At 39.2% G+C, this 17,909-nt stretch overlaps 2 protein-coding genes and 2 long non-coding RNA genes across 4 annotated transcripts; 3 read left to right on the top strand and 1 right to left on the bottom strand.

The window, feature by feature from the left end:
• Nucleotides 1–3,092: 3,092 nt before the first annotated feature.
• LOC137173530 (uncharacterized) lies at nt 3,093–4,844 on the top strand. Its single transcript, XR_010925197.1, has 3 exons — nt 3,093–3,251; nt 3,381–3,721; nt 4,705–4,844. It is a non-coding gene; the product is annotated as an uncharacterized lncRNA (long non-coding RNA).
• A 611-nt stretch (nt 4,845–5,455) lies between these two features.
• Nucleotides 5,456–8,454, top strand: LOC137173519 (polycystin-1-like). Its single transcript, XM_067578395.1, has 3 exons — nt 5,456–6,800; nt 7,303–7,471; nt 8,211–8,454. Exons 1-3 carry the CDS (start codon nt 5,723–5,725, stop codon nt 8,452–8,454), a joined length of 1,491 nt encoding a protein of 496 aa, XP_067434496.1. The 5' UTR covers nt 5,456–5,722.
• Nucleotides 8,455–12,563: 4,109 nt separating this feature from the next.
• On the bottom strand, nt 12,564–14,409 carry LOC137173522 (uncharacterized). The gene is made up of 2 exons (XR_010925195.1): nt 13,079–14,409; nt 12,564–12,882 (listed from the first exon to the last, which is right to left on the bottom strand). It is a non-coding gene; the product is annotated as an uncharacterized lncRNA (long non-coding RNA).
• A 308-nt stretch (nt 14,410–14,717) lies between these two features.
• Nucleotides 14,718–16,451, top strand: LOC137173521 (polycystin-1-like protein 1). Its single transcript, XM_067578396.1, has 4 exons — nt 14,718–15,010; nt 15,522–15,642; nt 15,762–15,888; nt 16,111–16,451. Exons 1-4 carry the CDS (start codon nt 14,819–14,821, stop codon nt 16,376–16,378), a joined length of 708 nt encoding a protein of 235 aa, XP_067434497.1. The 5' UTR covers nt 14,718–14,818; the 3' UTR covers nt 16,379–16,451.
• The last annotated feature ends 1,458 nt before the right edge of the window (nt 16,452–17,909 follow it).

The raw sequence follows: 17,909 nt of genomic DNA, 5'->3' as shown, positions 1-17,909 counted from the left end.
TTAGATGAAAAATATACACAGATGGGTGGACAAAATGACACAAGCAGCACCTGATCCTCTTTTCAATGCATGTTTTCTTTTGTGGTTTAATGTGATCACAAATGATTTTATTTGCCATATTAGACTATTTAATTAATTTTAGTGGCTGTGCTTCATAAACCAGCAATTAAGACAACAGCTATATCTTTGTACCTTTGGGAGTTACTTTATTTTACATTGAAAATATTGTAATACTGCTATTTTATATTCAGCCTGACTCACTGGTGACCTTTGCAATTGTAATAATGTGATTTTCACGGAATAGATAGTATAAGAGAAACACGACTTTAAATAAACAAGATTATATTTTAAAGGGCAGCTATACATTAAAAAAAAAAATCCTCACACATCATGACAGCAAATGCCAAACACTGGAAATACTGCATTAGTGAAGACGACCAATGATCACAAGTTCTCACAAGATCACAGGAAAGACAGTGAACGAGACAGTTTCACACAACACAGCAAACTGCAGCCTTTAATGAAAAGCTTCCTTATGCTTTCTCTCTAAAATTCAGCCATTGCTTATTTTTGCAGGGCAACGCATTGCAATATATTAACAGGCTTATCATTTAAATGTCGTTTTACTCGTTTGATCCACTGAAACCTTCCTTCCTCCCTCACACCTTTCCATCCCATCTGCATACAGTCCCATTATCTCCTCTAACTCACTCATAAACAGTGTATACACACAGTCTGTGGTGTCAACGCACCTGCCTTTCTCCTTCTTTCCTTTCCTCTTCTCCGTCTGAAACGTCTTCACCAAACGCAGTCTGTCCATCAGCTGCCCTCTTGTTCTTTGCGGCCTTTATCCTCGCAGATCAGACATGTTCAGTGCTTTTGTTTATACGTTCATTGCGTTGAACTCGTTATGTCACCGCTCGTCTGCTGCAGGTCACGGGGATCCGTCGTGGTTCATGGGATGCGTCAACGCCAGCAACAGACCTTATCCACATGAGGATGTCCGTGACCTTGACCCGGTAACCTGCTCTGTGCGCTGCCTGGATGAAGGGTGAGAGAGCATGTGGAATAAGCTGAATTTCAGCCAAAGCTGGTTTGAATGTTTGTGTCGTAAAATTACGGAGAAAATGCATTTCATGAATTTTTAAAATGTATTCCTACTGGAAGAAGTATTTTCTCAAAGGTGTCACAAATAATCTGACGTTAAGTAATCTTGTATTATGTATGAAAACATTATATTTTTACATACATTATCAAGCACTTACGTAGATGACATGTTCTCACTCTGAAATACATTGGGGTGTAAAATCAAACAAGAGGCCGATTTCTTTTAGATAAAACATATGACAGGACAGCTCATTTTTTCCCCAGTATTTCTTTTTTATGCTATGAAAAAAAAAATCAAAAATGGTTTAAAACTTAGCATTTAAAAGCATTTTCAATCACCAAAAAACCTTAAAACATGGAAAATAAATGTTAACTTGACCTCTGGACTCAAGAGAGATTGGCTGACTTTTGCACTTAACATGTTTTCTATTGCAACAAAGTGTTTCACCAGATTTTAATGCATCACATCTTGGATTCCCAACATCTTTCTAAAACACAAGACATGTTAGCAGGAGGTGTGCAGCACTTAGACACTATTTTGGAAAGTATTATATTAACCTTCAGTATTTGTTGTTGAAGGTACCAGACTGCAGCATTAACATTAGAGAGATGCTACTGTGGTAACCAGCTGCATGGTTGGATAGTCAGTGAGTGCTTCAACATATCTTCCCATGGAGGGTCAAAGGACATCAGAGGAGAAAGTGAGGGACGAAGGTGAGATATGCTGCAGCATTTTCTATTTCCTTCTCCATTTTCTTTCAATATTCTATCTGTAACTATCTCCTCAGTACAACTTACTGCTGTGTAAAGTAAAACATTTCAAATTCATAATAGCTTTGACGACCAGATCATCATTTATACCCTTTGTGTTTGAAGCTTTTTGTGTTTGATATGTCCTGGATTCTTTTACTGTGAATGAAGAAAGTCAATTTCCATTCTTTTCTTTTCTGTTCTGTTCTGTTCTGTTCTGTTCTGTTCTGTTCTGTTCTGTTCTGTTCTGTTCTGTTCTTTGCTTTTCTTTTCTTTTCCAGTGTGCTGTACCTGCCTGTTGGAGGTGGAAAGGGAAATGTGGCACTCTACAGAACTGAAGGACCCTTTCTGCACAGCATCAGTGTGTCTACCTCTCCAGACAGAGTGCATGCTGGGAAAACTTTTGTCTTGGAGGTTTCTGGAAACCTGGCTGGACGCCCCAACCAGCCCACAGGTCAGCTGCTACTTTACACACTGTAGGTTCTGTTCCTGGAAATATGCATACAGTGGCTGCTGTGTCTCACTTTACACAGAGGTTTGTTTAAGTTAACAATGAAAGGAAATGATTTTTCCAGTTGTGTTACAGTGTCTGCTGTTTTTTTTTTATTTTTTAAAAATTGTCATCTGTTGTGTTTTTTGATATTATGTTAAGTAGTTTTTAGCTTCATTCATTGAATGAAAGGTATAGATAAAAGTGTTATTATTACAGAAGAAAAGTCTGGTGGAAGCTTCAACTTTAGACTTAATTTTAGAGAGACAACATTTATTTTTATTTATATTTTAATAAGCTTTTCCCCCCAATTTTGCAAACATAAAAATAATACATCTGTAAACCACAGTTAAAGCCTTGTAGGGGAAAATACTATATGTGTTATAATGATGTTAGAAAAAAAGTTATATACATATTAAAGCTGCTGCAGAACCATGCTATAATGTGTTAAAAAATCAAGATGATTGCCAAATGTATCATTATCATTAATATTAGTAAAGATCAAATGCATTCAGGTAATTGATTTATATCCAATTTTAAAATAATTATTTTATGAAAATGTTTTCTTTATGTGGTGGTGAGCAGTATTTCATCCAGAATGTGGTTGATCATAGATTTTTATCTAAAGGAATCTACTTACACAAAGGCAAAAATATACATATATATTATCTGTTACTGGTTTAATATATACATACATAATTTTAAGCACTTTTTTTGAATGAGGTTTTTGATTTATTTTCAGGGATTGTGGGTCTGGGAGAGGAGAGCCTCTGTCATGTCAATGTGGAGTTTCTGTGGACAACCACTGCAGGTCAAAGTTCGCATCATGTCAGCGTGTTGGATGATGGTTCCTTTGCTGTGTCATCTGATTGGATTTTGGAAACTTCAGGAAAACATGAAATCAGTAAGGCACAAGAGCAAACTTGTTTTGTTCAGTAATTAAAAATTGAGGGATTAATTTATTTTTAAACATAAATTATTACATATTTGACCTAACACCTACTACCTCTCCACCCTTCTATTTTGTTTGTAGACATCAGCGTCTCCAACCCTCTATCCAGACTCTCCTCCACCCTCCAGCTCTCTGTCTTGCAGCCATTTCCTGACACCTTGGTGATCTCTTTGCTTCATGGCCCATTGGGCGTCCCCTCCTGCATCCCCTTCCTACAGATGAACTCCCACAATGTGACTGTGAAGGCAGCATACGTGGGTGACCTTGTCACACTACAGGCATATGTGGCTGATGGGATGGAGGCAGAGTTCTCCTGGTGGTTTACTCACAGAGAGAGGGAGGAAAACAAGGGGGTGGAAGAGGAGAGGACGAGTGTAAAGACAGCTTGCCTCCCCAACACTGACTGTCTGAACAGTACTATGGTATGTAGGACTGAGAATATAGCACGACTATGTGATGCAAATGTATCTCAAAATTACTCCTCTCAGTCTGTTTTTATCCTACTTCCACTGTCTGCTTCTAATATCAGCTTAAAATATGGAGGTACTGCACATTTTCTTTTTTAGAATAACCAGGGCTGTAAATATTTGAAATATGTGTTGTGAATAATTGTATTTGGAGATTTATGATGGATGATATTTATATAGAATTTAAGCCCGGAAAATTTTGGTTTTAAAATGTGTTTTATCAGAATTATAAAGTTGTCAAATATGATAGCTCATTGCAGAGCAACAATTATACAAATCAGTGAAGTCTGGGAGGTTTTTGACAGCAATTGTGGTCATCAACAGAATTAAAATCCATAAATAACAGGCAAATATGTATTAAATTTAACAACAAACAAAGTGCTTTTACTCAGGCTTTACTCAACTTAAATTGTGTCACTGACTTTGTCATTATATAGGGTTCAACAATCACCGCCGAGAATGTGAAAAGTTTACAAAAGCATTATGACTAGTAAATAACACTGGCAACTATGTCATGAATTATTCAACATCGTCTTCCTCCAGTAACAACATGTACACATGCTGCTTGGACAGGACTGATAGGGTTTAAGAGAGAAATGCTTAAAGCTGTCTCTGATGCAGAGCTCATTTTGTAGTTTTTAGAAGATGCTGGAGTTTCGTTTTGATTAATCTTAGTAGTTAAGGATATATGACACTAAAACTACACTAAAAATCACATAGTATGAATTTATGGGGCCTCTGTTAGTGTAAAATGAATGCTGTTGTCTATCGCAGTCCCATTTGGTGATTTAGGCTGTCAAGATAGATGTGTTTTGATGTAAAAAAAAAAAAAAAAGAAGTCCAATTTCAACAGTGAAAAATCTCCAGGACAGGGCTCAACACCGTCTGTCATGTTTTTAATCTGGCAACTGAGAAAATGTAATTCTAAATGCCCTCAGAACTGGACCTTTGAAACAGAAGGAGTTCACGTGGTGTCAGTAAATGCCTCCACTACCTCTGGATGGACGCAGGAGACAATCCATATTGTGAGTATTCTGCTTTCATTCACTAAAAACGTTTTCTTCATGTGGCATCAATGATTAAAGGATACATCTGGTAATATTCTAAATCTGTTTAATTGTCAACAAATCTCATAATAAAGATCAAAACCAACAAAATGTTAATCTGATTAGTTTAATTTATTAGATTTATTTGTCAGAGACCAAATACAAAAAATCATTCATCTCACATAAGGAGAAGAGATGTGTTGTGCCAGATTTAGCTACTAGCACATTTCCATCTGTCGCTCTATACTTTACGACTTCCCCAGCCTGTCTCTGGCTCACAGCCTCAAGCCCACTGGTTCCTACTGAACACACAGATCTCTAAAAACAGGTCACAAATTTATAGTTTCGCTTTAAAAAAAAAAAAAAAAAGGCTGAATCATTTCCTCAAACAGCTGCGCACTGTAGTTTTTTGCAAACATTACTCAAACAGGAGTAAATAATGTATTTGTTAGGAGCTATTTTCATCTGCGGATTAATATGCATTTGGTGCATTAGCAAGTATTTACCACAGCAGGACGGTGTATGTGGTACAGTCCAAACAGTGCCCATGTTCATCCTAATGAAGGAACATGTCACACAGTGCAACAGTGTGGCACATTAATGTGTTTTTAATTGTTTTTGGACAGCAATCGTGGTCCAAGGCACAGAGAAATGAGCTACATCAGACTTTGGCTACACTTCTCAGTATGATCAATTCATTGTTGATTTTGGTATTTTTAATGGGGTCTGACAAAAAGAAAAATGTAAAATATGACCACACTTATCCTTTAATCTCACATTTGTGTGATGTGGGTGTGTGCATTTGCAGGTGGTTGTGCATCTTGCTGTATCTGACCTAAGAGTGAGTGTATCTGGGGAACAGCTGAGTGTAGGAGAGGGCATTTCTGTAGACGTGCAGCTGCTCACCACCATGAAGCACCTACTTCTTCTCAACCTCACACTGAACAGCGACAACAACCAAAATGATGATGACAGAAGTGACTTAACTAATTGCAATGAAAACATCAGCGACAACACCGCTAACATTAATAAAGCTGAGAATCATACAGGAAAAATTACCAACCAGGAAAACAGTAATGATCACAACTGTATTAACGGTAGCCATGGAAACATCAACTATGATCACAATCTCAATCAACACCACAATAACATCCGTTGTCACGGTGGCACCCACTCACATCCCCACCCCAACGGCCTCATCCCTCTACGCCACCTTCACACATCCAACCGCTCCAGCTGCCGTCTGCACCTCCACCTTCACTGCCGCCTCCCCACCACTGCAGGACAGTATCACCTCACAGCGTCTGTCCTTTCCACCGTTGATCCTTCATCAGTGCTGCTCTTCACTGTCCTGCCTCCAGCCTTGATGGTGTATGAGCGTATACAAGCCCTGAGGCCTTCTGGGAGTTGGATGTCAGTAGTTCTGACACAGACTGAATTCAGCCTGGAGGTTGTCAGCTGTGTGAAGTCGAAAGTGGTTTGGACTTTTAGTTTGGATGATGCTGTTGTGATTAACAGAACAACTGAAAATTGGAACATAAATGTGTCTCTTCCAATAGCAGGGAGTTATAATGTCACAGTTAAGGCATTTAACCCAGTCAGCTGGGCCTCCTTCCACACTCACATACTGGTTCAAGATCCAGTTGGAGAGCTGGTCTTAAAGGTTCCAAGTGTGATCACAACAAATCGAAAACATTCAGTTTTATTTAGCGTCACAGCAGGGTCGAATGTAACTGAGTCTCTGCTGGTGAATGCAACAGTACTGTACAGAAACAGCAACTACGCTGCAGAAGAGGAGGCAGCAGTGGTTTTGTTTTTTGACCATGCTGGGACAGTTGTGGTTGAGCTTCGAGCTGAGAATCGAGTCTCTTCTCAGAACAAGAGCGCGACAGTACGTGTTGAGGGGAAACGGAAGCCGTCACCACAAGTTAATCCAACCTGGCAACCACCCACTAGTCAAAGGCCTGTTCACAACCTTACTGACAATGGTAAGGAAGTAACTGACACTCACTGAGCAGTACAAAACATACACGTTTATTTCTTGTAAATGTTAAGAAAAATATCATATAAACTCAGATTTTATGTTTTTTATGTTTATCTTTCATTGTGACAAAGTTCTTAAATAATTCCCTGATGTATTTTTAATGTACAAGCACCACCCAAAACAGCTGCTTTGTTACATACAGCTTTAGTTCAATCAAAGTCTCTGCTTTAATCTGAATGTGACACTGCAAAGGTGTTGATAGGCTAACTTTTGGAAGTTTATCACTGTCAAAGAAAATGTAAGTTTCAACATAATTAAGTAAATGAATGCTCATAATGCATCCTTTAATCTGTCTTTTTTCCACATTTTCTCTTATTTACCACTTTCTTGAGACAACATCATTTTGTTTAAAACAGCAGTATTTCTTCATCTCTCTGTCATGGAGTGTTTACATTTCTGTGACAAATACATAACATGTCGACCATGCAATCTGTTTTGTCCTCTAGCTGTGAGGATTCATGCAGCACAACAAGCTTATCCTACAAACACAGATATAACCTTCCTGGTTGTAGCTGATGTGCCAGTCCCTGTGGAGTTTCTCTGGTACTTCGGAGACTCAAAATCCGCCAGAACCACCTCAAAGACCATCACCAAAAGATACTACACTCCCGGCAGGTACAACACACAGAAACAAATATTTGAAATACAGTGTAGGTGCTGTTTTGACTATAATGTAGCTGATTTATTCTATTATTAATTACCAAAAAATTGTTCAAATTAATTATGTGACTATTTTTTATGACTTCAAAATGATGTCAAAAGCGCTCCTAATCTTTCAGACTTATAGATTAACCTCTGTGAATGTGACTCTAATAGCATTTTTAAGTGTTCAAATGTTGTGTTTCTCCTTTAACTAAAGCTATTTTTCCATTCATAAGAGCCAGAAGTGTAAAATATTTGTGTCTCATCACAGTCAACATCTGGTGACAATGGATGTGATTACTTTTCCATTTGCTAATTATGTGGATACCTCAAGTAATCAGTTTAAGAGCTTGTGCATTTACATTACTGTAAACTGTGTCGAAAAAATGAGGACAACCTTAGCTTGAATGTGTATATACTGAGGCATGTAAACACAGTGGTGCATGTGCAGGATTTCAGTTTTTTCGATATTTAAAATCCTAAATATACATTTATAAATTCCTAATTTTCTGGGTTGTTTTTTTTGTTTTTTTTTTAGATATTTAAGCAATTAAATCATCAAAACTATCTCATAACCGTAGTGAGAGAACAACAAATAACTAAAATACATGTAGACACAGTACATATATCTTATCCTGAACCTTTGATAGCATACAGGATAGTATTTACGACACTTAAATCCACCATTCAAATCCGCCTCTCTTTGATGTAGGTATGATGTAGTCGTAGTCGTGTCTGGTGGTCGGACCTCCCTCACCTCTGAAGTGTTCCCACTGGTCATCCAGAGAGCAGTAAAGCTCAACAGGCTTGTCCACCGGGCCTCTGTCCTGCAGAACCACACAGTGACGCTGCGTTGTCGAGTCACCGTGGGCACCGATGTCATCTTCCTGTGGAGCTTTGGAGACGGACCAACAAGGCTGGGACAGAGCACAGAGCAGCACATCTTCCACAAGTGAGCAAGAAAGTTTCACTATGAATCTTGATGTAGCGTTAGCTTTAAGTTAGCTCAGGCAAATTCAAATGTGCATGGTATATCTGCTTAACTGAATTGTGTATTTGTGCTTCTGTTCTGTATGTGTTTCTCTCCGCAGGACAGGTGAGTTCACAGTGGAAGTGATTGTATCTAACCTGGTGAGCTCTGCCTCTCTGAGCAGTTACATCTTTGTTGTTGACCAGCCATGTCAGCCTCCACCAGTCAAAAACATGGGGCCTCTCAAACTACAGGTACATTTCACCAGCATGACTGTCATCTTTATCTCATCAGAGTATGGCTGAGTATATCTAAAAAGATCCCGTCTCCTAGGTGCGAAGATATGAGGTTATCTATCTGGGGGTGACCTATAAGACTGAAGTTGACTGTGACAAATCAGGAGGCCTTAACTACACCTGGACCTTGTTTGACTCTGCAGGCCAGGTCTTCCCTTTGACTCTCACAAACATTCACAGACAGAGCCTCATACTGCCAAGCCATCTCCTGCACTATGACACCTACACTGCCGTAGCCAGGGTAAGTAGCCAACGAAAACTGTTGTGCATGAAGGAGAGAGGAGACTCCATCACAATTAACAGCCTTAAAATATCAATGTTTTGTTGGTGGGTTGCCAAATAGTAAGATAAGGAATGTTTATAATTGATCAAGTGGTGCACAGACTCCTTGAACTGTCTGAAAATATAGTTAGAGTCCATCCTGTTTTGTTTTAATCCAAACAAATGTTGTTATTGTGAAAATTCAGACATTTTCAGTTGACTGTTTTTCACTGTGATACAAGAAAATACTATAAAATGTAAATTGGCCCATGTACAACCTCACCTTTTGTGGCAAATTGAGTGCAGACACAATTAATTAACATGAGTGATTGTGATTTGACCCTGTAGCTGCTGTTGTTCTGCAGGTTCAGGTTGTCGGCAGTGTGGTGTACAGTAACTACAGTGTGAGAGTTCAAGTGATACCCAGCCCTCCTGTGGCGTCCATTCAGGGCAGCACCAACGTCTTCATTAACAACAGAAACACCACCGTGGTAACCCTGGACGGGCAGAGATCTTACAACCCTGACTTCCCCATGAACCCAGTCAGGTAGAGAGAAACTGCACTGCATTCCAATTTTCGATTGGACTCAAATGTGCATCCGAACTTGACTCTGTTTTTAATTTTCTCTTAATAGCTTCAGCTGGGCATGTAAACCAGTCAGCTCCATCACCAGATCCTGTTTCAACCAACACGTTACCACTTCCTCCTCTGTGCTCACGTTTCCTGCTAGTTTCCTAAAACTACACGACCAATTTCGGTTCACACTCACCATCAGCAGTGGAGAGCATTCAGCTTCAACAGAGACCTTCCTCACAGTTACATCAAATGTAATTAGGTATGAATTATGTAACAAAAACTATATCACTGTATCCCAATGACTATAACTACACAGTATTTTTTGGAAAGTTGAAGATTGCTTTGAATTAACCTGAACTGACTTTTAACATGTACTTAAATGTTCTCTGTCAGTGCCTTGTGTGAAGACCGTGATGTTTCCCAACAAAACATCCAGTACACCTGGAGCCTGTACTTGATCAATGCTTTGTCCAAACCTGTCACAGAAGGTAAAACACTTGTAAATTGCCAGTGTTTCATTTGTTAGAGACATTTTCAGCATATTATATCCTTTTCTATTCTATTCTAGTCCCATTTTGTTACACAGTGGATCTCAGTGCTCCTTCCACCGTCAGTGAGGGTCCTGCTACCTCTCCTCAGACTCCTGGGACTTCCACCCTGCATCCACCTGCTGCAGATGCTTCACACTACACTCATACTGTCCCCCTGAGTGAGAATGCTTCTGAAACTGCAGCCAAAAAGCAAAATCCGAATGTGACTGACAGCGAGACATCATTAAAGAGGAACAGAAACACGTTACACATCACCGGTGTGTTATTAAATGTGACTGGGGGGATAAAAATGGCAACCTCTGAGCTTATTCCCAAGTGATCACCTTAGTGAAAACAAATTCTGAGGGGACCAACGGTATAACTCACTAAATTTGACGTCTCCCTTTTAATCCTCACACAGGTTTGACAGACCCTGAGCCACTCCTCAGCTCTTCTCCAGTCAACATAAGAACAGCAGAGTCAGGTAATAGTGGGGAGCTGTTTATACTACCATAATACTGCTAGCTTTTATTGGAATCCAATATTTAAAAAAAAAAAGCCCCAAAGTGTTTGTGTCCTGGACATCAATAAGGAAACCTACAAGAAGTAATTATGTGCAAGGTCATAGTTACAGTAAAATTGGTAGTTTATGAATTATTTAACAGAATATCCTCTTTATGTCCAGGAGAGGAGCCCATTTATCATCCTCTGGGAGAGTTTCTAGAGCCTCTGTACTCCTCAACTGAATACTTGCCCTTGACAATGGTAGCGGCCAGAATGATGTTATCAGCAAATTCCCTATTGACTCAGATTCCTCTACTGACTGGGAGTTTTCTTTTCCTGTCCCAGAGAGTGGTGATGTGGGAGATGGTGAGAAAAAACATATCTGAAACTTTGGCTGTCACAGCCGCAGTCAATCAAAATCAAATTGAAACTGAATCTGGTCTTTGAATGAGGAGGTTATCAGTCATTCTGGCTGATTACACCTCTGTTCAGGTTGAAGTTTGGTGGTGGTGAGGTCACACTACATATACTAATAAGATTGATAGTGTGAGGGAAATGTGGACCAAGCGCAGTCTGTGTACATATACACAGTCCAAAGAAGATGTCTAATCAGGCACAATTAGTGAAAACTAGGTGTAACATGGATGTATAAGGTTTTAAACCTGCATTAACCACTGTTTTAGCCACTTTGGGGGCAGCAGAAACAAACTATTATCACCACATTGACACATTATCATCTTATAAAGTAGATATAGCAAACCTGTTAGCAAACAGTTGCCTATTTACAAATCCAGCAGATATGGAGCAACATTAGCGTTTGAGTCATGTTTACACTAGTTTGTTGCTAACATTTCATCCATTGTTAATATAAAAATATTGATTACAGCAGCTTTAACAAAAATATTTTTTATGAAATATAAGGAGAAAAGCAGCCAGTACATGAAAAAAAAAAAGTTTTCTAAACCAACAACCAACTCAGCAAAATGCTACCATGTAAAAATAGGAAACCAAACCACTTAATTTCTGTGTCTGATCCTAACATAATTAGTAACTTCTTTTATGTGCAGATTTTCAGCGTGAATCTGCAATGTGCATTAAAGCTGATCTGCTCTTACAGATTCAGATTATGATGTTCCCTTCCTGAGCACAGAGGAGGGAGACCCAGGAATCTCAGCAGGAAGACCCACAGGTACATACTGTATGTGTGTGTATATTCAAATTGTCACATGTGTAAAAGATTATACATTAACTTGTATGTATTCTCAGGTGTTGATGATGACACCTTCAGTCCAGAAGATGACTCAGTGTTTGATCCATCATCACATGTCGATGAGGGGAGTAATCTGGTGAATTCCAGGCCGTCTATGGTGATCCAGGAGCCAACCTTGCTTGATTTACCTCGAGACCCAGTAGACAGAGCGCTGTTTGAGTCCTACACTTACACAGGTACATTATTCAGAAAACTCCACAAACACATATTTCCTCTCTCTTTTTCTGTATCTCAGTTTTTAGTCATAATTTTCTCTCTGTCAGTCTTTACAGGAATTTCCTCCCTTTTGTTCAGCTTCAGACCGTTCAGTCTGAGACCGGGGAGCAGATACATGTTGGGGGTTACTGCCAGTAAGTTTAATTTTTGCTAAAATGCAATAGGCAATACACAAACCCTTAAAATTGCATTTATACATCTTAACTATGAGTGGTAAGGGGGTCAACTGGAAACTGAAAGTCGTATTCTTGCTGATTATGGTCATTGTTACAGTTGTAAAAGTATTTCAAAGTACTGGAGGTCAAAATGAGTCATTAAAGACAGGCCAGACAGCTCTTTCCCAACACAAAGGAGCTATGATGTACAAATTGATTGTTGCAGATAATGTCTGTGAGGGTGGGCCGAGCAGCGAGGCACAAAAATGATGAGTTGCAGGCAGAGTTCAGCAGTCCAAGTGAATTTTATTTGCCGTCAGTGGAGCCTCATGCAGATACTTACAGTGGACATAAATATCTGGCCAAAGTGGAAAGAAAAAGAAAAAAATAAAAATAACTAACTAACCAAAAATAACCCCTTTCTCAAAAATAGGAGAATACACAACAACAACAAAAAAAAGAAATCAACTCTAAACTGCACTTTGGCTATGCCCCCTGAGATTAGGCCCAAGGCAGGAGCTGCAGACTGAAGCTGTATCTGTCTCTGTATGACCAAAAGCCTGGAGTCACCTCAGACTTCTCCCTTTTATACAAGTGGACTCCACCTACTCAAGAAAACAATATCAATTATCTCTTACAAAACACCCCAAAGGACAGCAATATTAAATAATAATATACGGTCAAATAGAAATTCATTTGAGTTAACTCTAAAATATGTTTTTCCCCAAAAAGAGTACTTTAATCCCCAAAAACAGGCAAAACTGCACTTAGTCTCTTCCCCTGGGAACCCCTCTACTTAACCCGGTGGACTGCACTAGATTGAGTTTGCCAGTTCCTGGTCTGACAGAGGAAGAAAGAGCACAACAGAGAAAACAGGTGAAGCATAATTTAAACTCAATAAACTGAGTACTTGTAACACAACTGCAATGTGTCCTCTTTTTTTACCACCACATTTTAAATGTGTGTGTTACCGGCGCCAGACATAGGGGAAATCTGGATCGGCAGCAAAGGTTACACAGGCAAGGGCGCACTGTGTAGCCGATAAAAACATGGTCTGTGGACTGTGGATTAATAAGGGAGAGAGCCAAAGTTAGCGTCTTGCTCTAGCTGATGCTCATTTAATATTGACACAACAGTATAAAACGGTACATATTTCTCAGTTACGTCAGTTTCCTGAAACCTACAGCTACAAGGTTCATATTTCACATTCACACCAAAACATGTTACAAAAATAAAATAAATGTTGAAACCAAATTCACAATAAACAATATAAAACATTTTGTCTAACGAAAAATAACTTCACATGAATTCAAAATATGACTTACATTTCTAAATAAATAAGAATAGGCTTAACTACAATATAATGTAATATATGTATAAAATATAATCTCAGATATATATATATATATATATATATATATATATATGTATAAAATATAATTTACAGCACAAAAATTATATTACCCAAAACACACATTTACTTTACTGACATTACTACAATCACTCCTATTTTAACACATACACCACAGTTACACTCATCCTACACTGATATAACGTACACAGAACCTTTCTGCAACATTAGCATAACACTCACCTGCACTTGCACTTAACCTCTTAAAAAAATGGCGCGACTCTGCCTTGTTAACGAGCGACCGGAAGTGAAACTGGTTTGAACATAGCATATCTATTTACCATTAACTCGCGGCTGACTGGCTTATACTCTAAAACAATCTTTTAAACACATTTTCATATGTTACCACATGCAAATGCCTGTAACTTTCACTGACAAAATAGTAGAAAACCGAAATTCACGGAGGTAACTATTATCAATGGCGGCGCCCACGAAACATACAGCAACAAAAATACGTTCCAAATACATCCATGTCACAACTTCACAGAACGATTTGCAATGCATTTACATTAGTTAGTAAACAAAGCTAATCATAGAAAAGCAAGTTTTAACATACCTGTGGATTAATAAGGGAGAGAGCCAAAGTTAGCGTTTTGCTCTAGCCGATGCTCATTTAATATTGAGCTGCGCATGAGCAGAGCAGATACAAGTGACCTCCCTCAGGTATCCACAGTGGCATTAGAGCGCTGCCTACTGACACCTTTGAGTATTGACCTGATGTCAAAACTGTATAAACAGAGTTAGATTGGTTCAAATAATTAGCAAAAAATTAGGGGGTGTCTGTTTACATAAAAAACTTTACATGTGGCATTTCCAACCCATTACATGTGCATTGTACAAGCCAATGTAAGCAAACACCTACACATTAAGTAAACAAGCTGTTGAAAATCTCTGACCATCAAGAAGATTGAGAGGAGAGGGCTGCTGATGCACATTTGTGTGTGTATGTGGCATATGTGCCTTACTCTAGGGCACGGGGCTTCCCTGTGACAATGTCAGTGTTAATGAAATAACAGCAGCAAGGGAAAACTGCAGTCATCACATAATGTTCTAATTGTCCTGTAAGAGGTTGACACTGACATTGATTCTGTGTCAGCCCATTATTTGTTTTCCAAAGGAATATTGGAGGGATGGATCTGGATGCTAACACTGTTGTTCTGTTTTATCTTTTGAACTCAGAGTCTCAAAGTAGTTTTCTGGGCCGGACTCAGATATTCTTAAAAACCAACCCTGCACCAAAAGGAATGACGTGCCAGGTGCAACCGATCAAAGGGTCGGAGTTATACACACACTTCAGCATCTTCTGCACCTTGGGGAAAGAGGTATCTCCCATCTCACATACATACATTTACACAAAGAAGTAAATGACCAAGCACTTTAACTTATTACTTATTTGACTTTCAGGTCCTCTGTGTGGGAGTGGTTTTTCAGTGCAGGAAAAAAAATTAAAGGCTAATTTGATCGTCTTTTGAACAGTAGTACTTTTTAAATGTATTTTTAGTCCTTGAGAATACTCTCAATCGCTGAAGCGAAGGAGCTAAATTGCCACTCACAGTGAAGTTGTGATTGCTTAATGGTGCCATAAGTACATGCTAAGATGTAGTGACATTTTTTAAATTTATTTCCCTACATCACACTTACTAATCCACTGTCCCATTCACTGGGAAAGTTCAGATTTTTACACTCTAAATACGCTCAAGGAATCTGAACATCACAAACTACAAATGTATCTACTTCTCTCCAGCTTTTGTTTCTTTACACGATTTCCTTCATGTCAACCCTCACCCTCAAGTTGTGTGTGTATGTGATTGTGTGTGTGCGTGTGTGCCGAAGGACTTACTGTATGAGTACAGCTTCAGTGTCGGAAACAGACCTCCCAGGATATTGTATCAGGGGAGAGACTTCCAGTACTACTTCAGCCTTCCTTCTGGAGACCGCAGCGACGACAATAAAGGTAAACATACTGACATTGATTCATGACTATTAAATTCCACACAGATGTTTTATCAAGACATATTATCACAGAAATTTCCCTTTGATTGTTTGAGTGACTGAACGTCATTGTTTCCACAGTAACTATTTACACAAAGATCAGAAGCAGCACGTATGAAACAGCCACTAAACCCTGTCCTGTCACCGTCCAAGTCCAGCCAAGCTTCCTCAGAGACTCCTCTTCCCATCATGATCCTGATCTGGAGCTGTAAGAAAGGTTTCACAAACTAACAACCCAACAACTTACAAATGACTTACTATTGATTTATAAATCAATAAAACACTTAATTAAAACTTAAACCCCTTTTTAAGTATTCCTTATCAGGAAGTGGTACTCATAACCCTGCTCATTTAGGTTTCTAAGCAAGTCAACTGTCAGTTTTTGTCAATATTTTGTATTGTTGTGTTACTAGTTTCTCTCTCTCTCCAGTTCAGAGTCAGGTCTGAAGAACCTGTCAGCTCTGGTGCAGCTTGGGAACAGTGTGGAGATCCGTAACTACATTAGTCTCCTTTCCAGCATCCTGAACAGACTCAGCATGGACACCGAGGCCAACACACACGCACAGAGACGCATACGCAATATACTCATTTGTACAGTGTGTGAACTCGAGAGCAGCGAACAGGTGCACACACATATATGCAAGACTGACAGAAGAACATTCATAATTCCCTCAAATATTTTCTTTAAGCTTCTCTGACTCTTTTGATAACATGTAATTTAATCCCAGGTATCAGTGGTGGATAGCATCCACATTCTCAACGACCTTTTACAAGTCACAAGTCAGGCAAGTGAACAATTGCCCTCTTTCATGGACTTTAATGGACAAACAGATGCTGATAGATTCATGCTGAAAGATGAAAATTGTTTCTCACACTTGCTTTATCCTTCTTAGGTAACATTAGCCAGTGCCAGACGGGTGAGAGCTCACATTCAGGCCATCTCAGAGCAGTTTTCTGAGTCCAGTGTTCCTGTCTGGTACCATCTGGACCAGAAGACACTGAACAGCCTGGTCACCCTGCTCTCATACAGCCTGCAGGCTGCTGTCACCAGTTATGACTTCACAACCAACAGTGCTGACATTACACAAGAAATGGAATCAGACTCATTTGCTAGTGAATACACAAGAAATGCCATAGCTGATCGAAATGGCTGCATATCACACTCGTCCAGTGGTGTTTTTATTAAAACATCTATTTCAACAAAGCCGGCGATGCGGCTTGTAGATGATATTCTGCAGACTGCTTCAGATCTGGTGAGAAAAAACAAACGTTTCCTCACACTCACTTACTTTTTTTGCACTTCCATTTACTTATCATAAAAATCCTACATCCAATGCTCATTTAATGTAATAAATGTTGCAGATTATAGTATTCATTTTTTTTTTTACATTTCCTCTCCCTCCTGCTCTCATTCATCATCCACAAAAAAATCTTCATGTTTTCTGAATAAATCTTTGATGCAGAATGTGTAACTCAAATAGTCAAACAAGGTTTAAGCAATGTAATGTGTAAAAAGAGGTATACTGTATCATCAGTGTTTAAAATGTGTGTCCAACATGTCTCATAGTTTGTAGATATTTGAGTGATACTTGTGATCAAAATTTTAAAATCCAATTTCCTCTGTTTTTCTGAAAGACAAAATATAACAAGACAATAAGCAAGACAATGCTCATTCGGTGCAATAAGTGTCTCACTGTCTTCAGTGAATGTTTTAAACAATCATAAAAAATGTCTAGCTCCAGGTGTTTGTTACTTGGCCCTGCTGAACGCTGACTTTGCGAAGCCACCCAGACACAGTCACCTGAGCAGCCAGGTCAACTACAGTCTCACAGCGGACAACAGCCTGTGTTTGTCCTGGAATGGCCACCAGGGGGCCTGGACACACATTGGCTGCAGAACACAGCAGGCAGACACAAATACTACAGTCAACTGCAGGTAAGGCAGGGGTTGTGTGTGGGGGCATGAAAACATGCAGTTATGCACAGACACTAAAACACCCACACACACTGCAAAAAAGAACTACACATTGTGATGTTTTACAGAAATTAATCACTTCATATTTCTCTGTATTTCCTGTTTGTCTCAGTTGTCACCAGTTGAGGCTGTTGACTGTGGTGCAGCAGCAGATCCAGAGCAGCCATGACACAGTCGATCTGGACCCGTTCCTAAGGTGACCTCATCCTCCTGAGGCTCAAAAAGAGCAAAACAAATTTCTCTGTTACTTTAACT

Source organism: Thunnus thynnus, chromosome 21 (assembly GCF_963924715.1).
Source record: "Thunnus thynnus chromosome 21, fThuThy2.1, whole genome shotgun sequence".
Lineage (NCBI taxonomy): Eukaryota > Metazoa > Chordata > Actinopteri > Scombriformes > Scombridae > Thunnus > Thunnus thynnus.
Note: the sequence above shows the minus strand (reverse complement) of the source record. Positions and strands in the feature narration are given on the sequence as shown.